The following is a 12,982-nucleotide window of genomic DNA, read 5'->3' as shown; positions in this document are numbered from 1 at the left end:
ATTGATCGTGGTTTGAGGATCGACAAAGAAGGAATTACAAAATAATTGTGCCTTTTTATTAGGGATTATTTAAAGAGAGAATTATATAGATTTTTTTTATTTGAATTGCGTTTATTTTTTGTTGCAATACATCAAGAAAAATTGTCGTAAATTGCTTCCCAATCCAAAAAAAACTCCTTTTTAGTGTTGAAAAATATTAAAGAAATATGAATCTGAACGAAATTAAAAAAATAAAATAAAATGGAAAAAGAAATATGTTGTGGAAAGAAGTAATAATAAAAAAGAAAAAGAGATATAATACAAAAAGTTATTGGCTCCGTCTACTGTAATAATTGTTTAAAAATGAAAATTGACAAACAAAAAATAGGATAATAAATTTTTAAGTGTAATAGTAAACACAAAAAAGAACTAGAAATATTCAAATGAAAAGGACAGACAAGGGTAGAATCGAAAGGAGAAATGAAAATTGTGGTAGGAGAATGAGAAAATTGTAAAATTCACGAAAAAAAAAGAATAGATGTGTAAATATTTGTGATAATACTTTATTTAAATGAAGAAAAAAAGAGAAAACAAAAAATATGTGAAATTTAATGTGAAGCTAGTTTTTTTTTTGGTGAAAATGAAGGAGACAAAAGAACAGAAGAATTTTTTACAATATCTAGGAAAAGTAAAAATTGACGTGAATTCTCAAAAAGAAAAAATTGCTGGACTTTAATAAAAAAAAAAAGAAAACTTTGAGGAAATAATATCCGTAAAGGTGTTAAAAATAATTAAAAAAAAGAAACAGAAATTAATTTATGTAAATAGAATTGTCTGAATGAAGAGAGGAGGAAACAGGATAATTTTTCTCTCTGAGAGAAAAATTAATAATGCAATTGAAAGAAAAAAAAATTAAACGAAATGTTGGAAAATTATATTCTTGAAAATATTTTTGTATTGTTGTAGAAGAAAAAAAAAGAGAAAAAATTATATATTGTATGTAGAAATTGAGAAAATTTGACAGAAAGATGAGAAGAAAGAAAAAAACAGATATAAAATATTCAAAAATGCTGAAATAAGGAAGAATATATAAAGTTATTGAAAAAAGATAAAAGCTTTTCTTTCTTTCCTTTGGATGTTTCTCCCGTGTTTCACCAATGTTTCATCACTGCTCGACAGCTTATGCTCATTGAAGACATGCAGCAAAAGAAATTCAAATACAAAAAATCGTTTGAGAAAAAGTACATTTTTAATAGGTTCAAATACATCAGGAGAAAAAAAACCGTGAGGGAACGTACACTTACAGCAAATAATCTTATAAGATACTCTGAAGGAAAGTATTAATATACAAAAAAAAACACTACGTTTATAGCAATATGGATTAATCCCGGAGGCACGAGAATGAATCTCAGACTGAGGGAGACTGCGGCATGGAGTCCGTACAGAGAAGAAATGGAGATGAATTACTTTTATGCCAGTCATCAAGGAGCCATTCATGCGGCAAGTACACATTAACTGATTGTTGACTCCGTAATCGCTGGACTGGCATTACTCGAGCGCATCATCAATTAAACACAAAAAGAAGACACTCTTCAAAAGTTCATTTTCACCCCTTCACTTGCACTCTCAGATCCTCCAGCAACATTAAATGGCTCGAGTTTAGAGACCAAATTATGTCACTGTACTCTCCATTCTGCAGAAATCATGAATCTCTGGCGATGACTGTTGTTCTGTGAAAGGGAAATGAAGAAACTTGTGAATTTATAATACAAATGCAAGTTGCATGGTATAATATGAATTTACAGTAGACTCTCTTTTAATTTTATTGACAATTTTCACGTTTGATTTTAAAGCAAATTTGTTCAAATTATTTTAGTTCCTCTTGTTTTATCTTGATTCATTATATTTAAGCGCTTTTTGTGGAATTTACAATGATTTTTATGCCAAATCTCGCGATAATTTGGATGACATTTTGCCCCATATGCCCGATTTAGAGAGAGTCTACTGTACTTTTCTGACATTTTACTACAAAATTATTATAAAGTAAGAAAAAAAGTCCTTTGAATATAAAGCGTGTGCACGAAAGATTTCTCATTCGCTTTCCAGCAACGACAGAGTTCCCTGAGATCAAAGAGAATTAATGCTTCAACCGCGTTCGCTTTTTCCCAGCCCGTAAGGATTTACGCTGGACCGAACCCTGTTCCGAACGCGTTTGCTGAACGATGTTCAAACAGGGAACTTTCGTTGCTGGGGTCGCAGTAGGCCTTGGATTTCGTTTTGTTCTTCATTTAGGGTAAGTGTACCACATTTCGGTCAGCTTACAACTCCGGCCACTTTTTTTTGTTCTGTTATTTTTAAGTTCTATATGAAATATTAAGCTCTTACGTATCAGATAAACATCAAACTTCTGAAATTTTATTTAATTTAAAGCGTGAAATACGCGTGAATTGTGAGTGTCACATTCCACTTTTTACAAAACCTTCATTGTGGTCAATTTTGCAGATGTCAACACAAACAGTGCTTAGTTTTTTTTCGATTTAGGATAAGTGTGTCAAATTTCGGCATAGTTGCATGCAAGTGCCAAAGTCTCAAGTTTGAAATGTAATATCTTAAATAGAAATTGATTTTTTTCATTCCTTCTGCTTTAGGAGTATTGCTTAGAACCTTGTAGACAGTTTATCGTCTTTATTTAATTTAAAATAATTCTTACTACATTTTAAAATGAATAATAATGTAGACATAGCTTTGGTGCCCTATTTCGACCATCTTCATTCTCATAGTTCCTTGCCCTTCGGGAATTCTTCCAATATCTTTTTCACGTCATCTCGTTTGTCGAAGCTACATTTTTTGTTATTCTTTTGCATTGTATAATCTCAAGAGTATGTAAAAACTAAAAATTCATGGAAATTTGAGAAACAAAAAATGTGGCCGGAATTGCAAGCTGACCGGAATTGGGCACACTTACCCTAAGTTACTTTACAAGTGAAAATTGAACAAAATTTTTATGAAAGAGTGAAGTTTAGACCTTCTAATTGAAGGTGAATATTCAGGCTCGGTGAAATTTATTTGTATAATAGCGACTTTTGTCTGTCCCAAAATACACATCTGTCCCGAAATATACTATTCTTACTTCTTTACATTTTTTGCTATTTTGTTTAACCCTCTAACTAACAGGTAAGACCACCACCAGGCGGTCATTCTATAAATCGCATTTACTGCGATAATATTACTTATTTGAAGTTGAAATATGTACAGTGTCCTCAGTTGTAGTCTTACTAACTTATTTCCTGAAGCTAAACTCATTTTGACCTTTCGTTTGCTTACAATCTTGAGTTTTGTGTGACAGGTCAGAGAAAAAACAACAAAATGTCGCTCGCGACATTTTGCGTTTTCAAGTGCAACAAAGATTGTTTTAAAGTAATTTAACTGTAGTAAGAATATTATTTCCTGAAAGATATGTTCTTCTAGTTTGTATATTTCAATTGATAAGTGTAAAAAAACTAGAAGTAAGAGTTTTAGAAGAAAAAAAGGAAGACCGCCTGTGGGCGGTCTTATCCGTTCAAGGGTAAAATTTTCAAAAATTACCGATTTTTTTTATTTATTTGTTTTGGTTGTTCTTGTAAAATATATTATTATTTTGGAATATATTAATCATGGAAAACAATTGAGATTACACGAAGACTGTCCAGAATGAGCAAAATGGTCGAATTCTGCGACTTAAGTGAAATTGATAAAAAAGCAGACTTCAACAGTGATGATGAGTTCCCTAATTCGTCCTTTAATGCCCCAGATCGTGAAATAAAACCAGAAGATAAGCAATGTATTTCAAAGGACTTTCAAATTATACAAAAAGGTGACGTTTTCATAGCTGATGTTTGACCTATTCGATTAAAATTAGTCTTATTGAAACATCTTGAGCTTCATTAACGTCTAATTCTAAAAATTATAAACGTTTTTTTCCTAAAAATTATTATTTTTTAGATAATCATACAACATTCATCCATAAAAAAAACATTTAAAATTCATTTATTTTACTATTTGTTCACTATTTTTCAATAAAAATTATTTCAGTCTTTTGATGTCTTAAACCGATATGACCGCCTGGAAGCGGTCTTAACCTTTTCTCACCTGGCGCCCAAACGGAAAGAGATAATGAAGAATGGATGGTTTTTTTGAGTTCAGTGGACCATTAATTATCCTAGACAACATTTTTTAACTACTTTTTTGGGATATTAAAGACAACACCGTTAGAGGGTTAATTTCAGTCATCTTGAGCGCGACATTAAGGGATTAGCGGAAAGCACGCTACCTTCGGACGACTCAAGCTTCGAACAATTAACTTTTTTTAATGTGTTTTAAATTAATTTGGTCCATTATAATATGAATGCTTAAGAACTTAAATAAAAATAAAAGTTGAAAACTTTAAAGAAAATTAGGTCTTTTCCAGCCTTTTTGACCCACATAACTCCTTAAGGTAAAATTAGTGATAAGCCTAGATTAGTTTTTTGTTGGTGAGATTTTTAATAGGATCCAACTCCAGGAATGCCTGAATATTTGCATAAAATATAATTGCGAAAATAGAGATGACAAAGCATCCCAGCTTTGATTTAAAAACCATTCCGGAATAAAAAATCTCTAAAGAAAAAAGTTTTTTTTTTGAATATTTTAGTATGAGTAACAAGCATACGGACAGCTAAAGAAATAAATCCGAGAAAGGTTAAACATTTACGGATACTATACCGACACATGACCGATTAAATTCTGTGCAGTCGTGTTCAGAATTAAATCCAAATTTAAGCAGATCGGTTAAAAAATAGGCTCTCCAAAGTATGTTAAAGTTTGATTTTGGAAAATTTGATATCGAAATTGTCTTCGATCAGGACGAAATATTCGAAAATGAAAGAAATCGTAGGAGCCGTTTTCGACATAAACTAAAAAACATGGTTTTGATGGAAAAGTAAAAAAGACGGTTCTAGATAATCCTTCTAGATAATGTTGACTTATGAGGAGGGGGAGGTCATCGAAGGTCGGAAATTGATATCTCTTACCGTTTAGCCCCTAGCCGTGTCACAAATTGAAAAACAGTCAATTGTGTAACTGCTCTCTCTTTGTATTCGAGCAATAATGAAAAGGAGAAAAAGATTTTTTAGTACATGACTGCTCTCACGTGCTTCTGCATCATCGTCTTTTTTTCTTCTTCCTCTTCTTTTTCTGTTTTTTGTTTTGGTTGTCAGACTCACTTCGACGTCATATAGAGCAATATCGACTTTTCATGACATTGTGTTGGTTTTTGTCTCGACTGTTTGCTGTCAGAAACTAACACAAAGAAAAGTCGATAACGCAGAAGCACATGAGAACAGTCATGTACTAAAAAAAAAAACTGTTCAGGAGAAAACTTTTCCATTTTTGATTGGAATAAAACCGCATAAAATCTTATGGTTATCTAAGAAATTGAAATAGAAGTCACCAATTTAAGACAATTACAAGTCGTTATAACTACAAAATGAGTATTATTTCGTTATGTTCTATTCTACACTGAGAGAAATCCGGAAGTCAAAATAACATTCCGGAAATGTTAATTTTATCCTGCAGCATTGATCCGAAAACGGTGTAAATATTACCCTTGTGTATTATGGGTTAAAGTTACCCTTTTTTATGTTGATTTTACCCTTTGAAGGTGTAAAATTAACATTAAAAAATATTGATATATTTTTACATCTAAAAAGTGTTAAATTTCTGAGGAAAAAAAAGTTAATCGCAGCCTCTTTTTTCCCGGTGTTTCATTCTGAATTGGATGAAAAGTGATTTTGAAATAAGTGACGGGAGATTGTATGTTTTTATTTAGAACTTTACTGTTCTCATTTATTCGACTTTTCCCTTTGTATTGGTTGCTGTCATGACTGTGACAAGTAACACAAAAAATAAAGTCGATAATGCAGGAGCACTTGAGAATAGGAAAGTTGGATTGTGATGCTAAATTATATGTGATAAGGTTCAGTTACATTTAAAAATAGAATTAAGGTGTTGTTCCAATGAAAAACATGATTTTTAAGTACTTTACTGTTCTTAAGTGTTGCTATAGAATCGACTTTTCTGTGTGTTGGTTCCTCTCACCACAGTTTGGCGGTTTTAGAACACGAAGTGGCCTGGCGGAAACAGTCAAGACAGGAACCAACACAAAGAACAGTCGATAATACAGAAATATTTGAGAACAGTAAAGTAGTTAGCACCATTAAAAAGCCATTATATCGCTTATTTCAGAAGTGTCTTTGCTCAAAGGTATCCCACTTCCCTTTAAATTCTTTCTAGGACATTCGGTTTGTGGTTTCTAGGGCTTCACGTATTCAATTTATAAAGAATGAAATGATTCGTAATAAGAGAAAAACAAACTGCAACGCACTTTTACTTACATGTTCCCAAAGGAAATGTTCTTTTGTTCATTTCCACCATTCGTAAATGCCATAGCGGACCCGCCGTTCTTCAGAATTCCACTCGGTGGACTGCTTTCTGTCTTTCGGAGCTCGGGTTTGCTGGGAATCGTGATCATCACACGATTACCCACTCCATTCGTCTTCTCACCATTTGATGAGTTACTCTTTTGCAGCAAAGTCTTCTCAAATTCCACACATCCTGATGGCCCCTTCTTGTCTCCTCCTCCACCTCCGCCTCCATTCACTGTAACAGTCGTTGTCATCCCATTGAGACCAAGATTTTCCTGGAAATTGATACAGAAAGAGTGTTTCTATACTGCCCTTTTCGCAATTGATAAAGAAATGTTTCATTTTCTGCTAATTCAGTAGCAGTTTTAGTATGATAAAAGAAGCACAAGGTTTAGCTTCTTTTATATAATTTAAAGAAGAAAAAAAAAACAATTAGTTTTATACAATAACACCGCAAACGGAGCAAGAAAAGGTGAAAATGCCGTGGAAAGTGATTTGAAAGTAATTATTAAACACAGAAATTAGTAATAGTGAGAAAGAGACTCAGTCTAATGTTGTAATTCATTTTGATGTAGACTAAATTAAAAAAAAATATAGACGAATTTTCACGGAAGAATGGAACAATTGTTTAAAACATGTGGAAATTATCATTTATTTACAATAATTTAAAATCATGTTAAACACTCTTTTAGCTGTTTTTATTCAATGCTTTAGTGGAGCAAATTTAAATACAATAAACTGATACTGAAAGAACAGAAATCTGCACTTGAATTAGGTCATAATTATTCTTCAATCACTCAGTGACTTTGAAACTATAAAGAATGCATGAAATATTTGTTGAGTAATAATTTATAAAATATTTTTTTTGTGCAATCTAAAGGGGAGAACTTTCACAAAGTATGCAATTAGAAAGAGCTTTTTTTTGAAATGCAACAAATTTTTGAACGAACTTTTAAAAAGGAAAATAACAAACACGAAGTATAAAACGTTATGTGGCTCAGAGCAAGAGAGGCCTATTTTAATAATGATTTGCACATGCAACAGCCTTTGGAAATTTTTATATTTTGGTCGGAAGTGGTGTACAAATATTTTAAATTTAATGGATACAAAGCCATACCGAAGCCTAGCCAAAACCTATTCGAAAATCAGACGGATGTCGTAAGTTCAAGTTCACATATTCGCCGCTATAGCGCTAATTGTTCTACCATTTCGAATTTCGGTATTCTTTTCAAAAATTGATTTTTTGTATAGTTTTGTACATGTTTTTTTCTGTAGGTTTTTGATATACCCACCGGGCAAATTCTGCAGAATTCTGCAGAAATTCGTCAGATTTGAATTACTAACTGCCGAAAAATCAGCAGAATTTCTGCAGAATTTTGTTTTAAGGTGGGTCCGATCGTTGTATGAAAATTCTGCAGAATTTTCTGCATAATTTCTATAGAAAATTTTAAAATTATCGGCAGAATTTCTTTAGAGTATTTAGATGATTTCTACATTTTTTCTACCCTTTCCAATGTTTCTAAACATTATTTTAACTACATAAAAATATGTATTTCAATTTATTTAAAATTCAATCTTTATTCAACAATTTTACGTGAATACTCTCTTTTTTTACAATATTATTATAATGTTATAATACAATATTATTAAATTAGCCATAATAGAAAATACGAAGGGGAAGGAAATGGTTAGAAAACACGAAAGAAATTCGCGATGCTCACGAAGTCGCACGACTATCCCGAAGCCACACGAAGTATCCGATTGAATGACAAGAAACGTTAAAATTTCAAAAGTGGAGAATTGCAGATCGAAGTTTTGCTGGGTACCCAGCAAAACTTCGATCTGCAATTCTGCACTTTTGAAATTTTAACGTTTCTTGTCATTCAATCGGATACTTCGTGTGGCTTCGGGATAGTCGTGCGACTTCGTGAGCATCGCGAATTTCTTTCGTGTTTTCTAACCATTTCCTTCCCCTTCGTATTTTCTATTATGGCTGATTTAATAATATTGTATTATAACATTATAATAATATTGTAAAAAAAGAGAGTATTCACGTAAAATTGTTAAATAAAAATTGAATTTTAAATAAATTGAAATACATATTTTTATGTAGTTAAAATAATGTTTAGAAACATTAGAAAGGGTAGAAGAAATGTAGAAATCATCTAAATACTCTAAAGAAATTCTGCAGAAAATTCTGCAGAATTTTCATACAACGATCGGATCCACCTTAGAACAAAATTCTGCAGAAATTCTGCTGATTTTTCGACAGTTAGTAATTCAAATCTGACGAATTTCTGCAGAATTCTGCAGAATTTGCCGGGTGGGTAATTGCTCACTTCTGTGCAATTTGTCGGTTTAAACGTTCGAACTTTCAACGGATTTTTAGGTAAGTTCTTTCTGATATACCTTTGAATCGGTACAGAAAATATCTCAACCGGAGAGAGCTCTCAAATCAGGATGATCATATTACTGAATGAGAGGACTTTGTTCAGTAATCACCTTTCAGAAAGACAAAGCCACTCTAAAGCCAACCCAAACCTATTTAAAAATCTATCGGAAGTATAAAGTGCAAATTCACATATTCGCCGCTTTAGCGTTGGCTGTTCTTCCATTTTGAATTTTCGGTAGAGGAGACTGGGGCAAAAAGTCACAAATCGAAAAATTCAAAATTCAATATCTTTCAAAAAAGATAGCGGCTTAATTTTTTTTCTATAGATAGCCTCCATAGACCTTCTTCAATGTCGTAAGTTTCTTAGAATTCGAACAAGAAATTTAGAAAATAAAAAATATCGAAATTTTCAACCCTATTTTTGAAATATTTGCCTTGCAGAAGATAACAATTATTACCTACTTATTTTCCAAAATTGGTGCCCTGGTGAATATTTCTTAAAAGATTTGGATTCTTTGAATACGAATGCGCTATCTATTTTAGAATTTCACAAAAGTTCTTTTCTCCAGAAATCCTTTTATTAAAAATGACCACTTGGGGTAAAAAGTAACAAAACGTATGGAGCGAAAAGTAACAAAAAATCGAATCAATTTCTGATGTCTCACGGCGAAAAGAAACGTCATTTCTGCTTCTCGCCGCTTTTTGTTTGCATTGGTCAAATGATTAGCAGTCTCTTCTTTGTTTTTTTTCCAAAATAGCTTGAAAAGCGCTTTTCTCGTTCACATAGAGAAAACTGTATTTTAATAAGGTGTAGAGGAATAAATTTTCTATGAAAATATGTCACCTAGCTATTTTTTTTTTAATTTTATGAAAGCTCGTAATAAAGCAATTTAAAATGTGATAATATTCCATGACTGATACTATTTGCCCCAGCATTTTTGAGAATGGTCACAAAATTACCTTTCAGAAAACAGCTCGATAAATGTATTTCCTTACAAAATGGAGGAAAATGACTTTCATAAAGTTGTAGAGCAGTAAATTTCCTATAAAACCGCACTAATTAGAAATTTCTGGGGCACTAGGGTAATTTGTAAAAAAATAAAATATCCGTTTTGTGACTTTTTGCCCCAGTCTCCCTTAATTATGCATTCCAAGCTTTTGATATATTGAACAATATTATCCATGATCATCGATCGAGTGACATAGCAACTCGAGAATATTCTGGTCCATTGCAGTAATGGTCCAGGAGAGTAGGGATTCTGTATTGGATTCTGTAAGTGAAGTGATCAGTTCACTTGTATTTTGAATTAATTAATTGTGAGAATTTCTTAAAAACAAATAAAAAAGGGTAACAAAGCGTCCCAGGCTTTAATAAGTGCTCGAACTTGTGACTTAGATGCTATCCCTCAAAAGTACTTTCGCATCATTTACCGTTTACCGGTTCTCAACCGATTTATACCGACTTGTAAATCACTCGAAAGATCCCACTAAATAATTTAAAGAGTAATAAAATTGATTTTCGGACAAAAGTTACTCATCGGTTCATTATCAGTTCACAACCGATTTGAACGGATTTATAAATAACTCAAAACATTGCCCAAAATAACTTCGGACTAATATAATTGAATTTCGAATAAAAATTAATTATCGGATATGAATTCGTTCATTATCGGTTTAAAACCGATTGGAATCGGTTCAGTTTTGTCGGAAATTCGAAGACTTTTGCAACGAGCCCCAAACATGACCCCATTCGCCTAATAAATGCGCTCTATAGAGCCTTTTTTGATTTTTGACCTTGAAAAATCGTTTTAGGAATGATTCAACAGTACTTTGACACATGGTCAATTGTCGGCCTGGGTAATCTCTAATCTTGGGTCGACTTATGTATGGGGTCCTCCTTAAGTCCCAAGTTGCTATCTCTAACCGTTTAGCCCCCGTTTAGCCTAAAAGCCTGGCTTATGAGAAAACCTAGTTGTGCCTGTTTTATTTATTTTTTTATTATTACAACTACAAGTATTAGAAAAATAATTATTTACTTTATAGAGCGTCAATGAAGATTGCGCACCATATTTATGTAAAATATATTGCAAAAAAAGCAATTAAAAGTGACAATAGCAATTTGTTCTTCAAAACTAATCTATAAAGATATTCTGCAAGTATTTTCTGATTGCTTATCAGCTCAGTTTCCTGTCTGGTCAAAAGCTATAAAATTGCGTGAAGAATTTCTTAGAACTACTCAACAGGTATTGTGATATCACCGATATCACTTAGCCTTTGATCTTATCTAAGTAGTATTTTAATAGTTTTACCATTAGATTTTAATGGCATTTCAAAATGGTAATAAAGTAAATTAGGTCAGCTAGAAAACAATTTGAATCTATACTGAATTTAGAACTTTAAAAGTACTGAATACACCCTGTAAGTCCTGACCATTTTTCAGGTCTATCTTTCCTTTTGAAGAATTCAGTAGACAATAGACAATGCTATCACATTTAAAAAACCAATTGAATAAATTTGACTCACCATCTCGACATCGGATCGTTTCTTGAGATTCGATCGCGAAAGTGTCATTTCCAGTTCATTCCTCAATCTCTGCGACATATCTTCATCATTGCCATTTCTGGGGCTGTCGTCGGCGCGTGCGATGAAGTTGAATTTGGCTGGTTCTTTGCGACCCATCTGCCCATACTCCCCAATGGTCACTGACACTGGCCGATGGTTCTTGCGCATTGTGGGTGGACCTGAACTCTGGGGCGCGAAGTAAACTGATGGGGGCCGTGGAGGTGGTGAAGATGGATTCGTGAGCTTAAAAGACTCAATGGACTCCAACTCAGCCATATCGCCATTGGCTTTGGCCATTTCTGATGCTGCTACCCGACCAAGAGTCCCCCTCACTGAGCCTCCATTTGTCGTGGCCACATGATTCCTGGCAGGACTGACATCTTCGTAATCAGGACTTGGAGATGCCGGTGGACGGCATTCTGAGAAATTTTTTGCTCCATCGGCAAATGGAAGCTAAAATAAAAAGTTAACGGCAAACATAAATTAGTTTTCAGCGTTTCCAGTAAGTATTTAGATGTAGACGGTATGTTCCGGTTAACTCTTTCACCTCTTTGGTACTCTAGGTAACCCAAACACATTTTTTGAGCTATTTAAAATTACAGAAGATTTTGTTCTTGTGAATATTTGTGAAGTTAGAAGTACGTCCAAATCTAAGGTACATATTGCAAAGATCATAAAACACATTTTAAAAACGTTTTTAAAGACCTGAGAATCAAGGTCCGGGTGCGTTAGGGGTGGTTATTCTTTCAAGAAAGGAAAAACGAATATTTTTGCCAAAGCTTTCGACGCTGCAACGCGCTTTCCTCAGTGGCTAACATGGCTAAAGTGGCTCAGTGGTTTTTAGAGACGTTTGTTTTAGAGAATCAGTTTCTTCCAGTCTTTAGGTGGTAAGGGATACCAGTAGGGGAATTCTGTAATCTTTGTGGCATTGTCACGCGTGAGTTCGAAACCTGACAATGCCAATCGAGCTTTTTTTTGTCATATCATATGAGTTCGAAAATGCAATTCATTGAATTTTTAATGAAATACCTTTACTTGATGATTTTATGAAAATACAGTACGTCTTGGTTGATTTGTTTAACAAAATTCATTGTCATTTGAATTGCCAAAAATCTCAAATATGTGACTTCTGACAATGCCACGTGAGCTGAAATGACAATGTCACGGCTACAGAATCGCATTTTTCGAAAAAGCTCTCCTAAGATTCGAACCCAATTTGTCATAATCAATAATTTGTGATAATCAATTATTTGTGATAATAATTTATTTATTTTATTTATTTATTTATTTATTTATTTATTTTCGAATACTGCTCTTAAGCTAGAGCTCTTGAAAGCAAAATTTTGACATATATAGGCGTACAAGGAATTCAATGTTTATGTGATAGCGGCCACCGCCGTCTTAGCGTTGGTAACCAACTCCTAGAGTAACACAGTCTTTCTCAGGTTTCAATGTGCTAATGAATAGTAATTTGCTCAATATCTTTTTAAGGCAAATTAAAACACCCTACTGACTAATTTGACCAGGGGCGGGGCATTAGCTCTAATAAATGTGACCAGTTTTAGTGTAATTTTTTCCCTGTTTTCGTACACAATTCACGAGATATCTC

At 33.1% G+C, this 12,982-nt stretch overlaps 1 protein-coding gene across 5 annotated transcripts in view; it reads right to left on the bottom strand.

The window, feature by feature from the left end:
* Positions 1-1,206: 1,206 nt before the first annotated feature.
* LOC129806406 (uncharacterized) overlaps positions 1,207-12,982 on the bottom strand; it is a 92,760-nt gene continuing 80,984 nt past the window's right edge. For 4 of the 5 annotated variants that reach the window (XM_055854967.1, XM_055854968.1, XM_055854969.1 and 1 more), the window contains 3 exons: positions 11,335-11,826; positions 6,390-6,694; positions 1,207-1,709 (listed from right to left, as the gene is read on the bottom strand). In XM_055854967.1, coding sequence (XP_055710942.1) covers positions 1,682-1,709; positions 6,390-6,694; positions 11,335-11,826 — 825 coding nt within the window. In that variant the 3' untranslated portion in view covers positions 1,207-1,681. Of the gene's footprint in view, positions 1,710-6,379; positions 6,695-11,334; positions 11,827-12,982 lie in introns of all 5 variants that reach the window. The other variant, XM_055854971.1, reaches the window with a different exon arrangement.

This window comes from Phlebotomus papatasi, chromosome 3 (genome assembly GCF_024763615.1).
Source record: "Phlebotomus papatasi isolate M1 chromosome 3, Ppap_2.1, whole genome shotgun sequence".
Taxonomy (NCBI): Eukaryota; Metazoa; Arthropoda; class Insecta; order Diptera; family Psychodidae; genus Phlebotomus; species Phlebotomus papatasi.
Note: the sequence above shows the minus strand (reverse complement) of the source record. Positions and strands in the feature narration are given on the sequence as shown.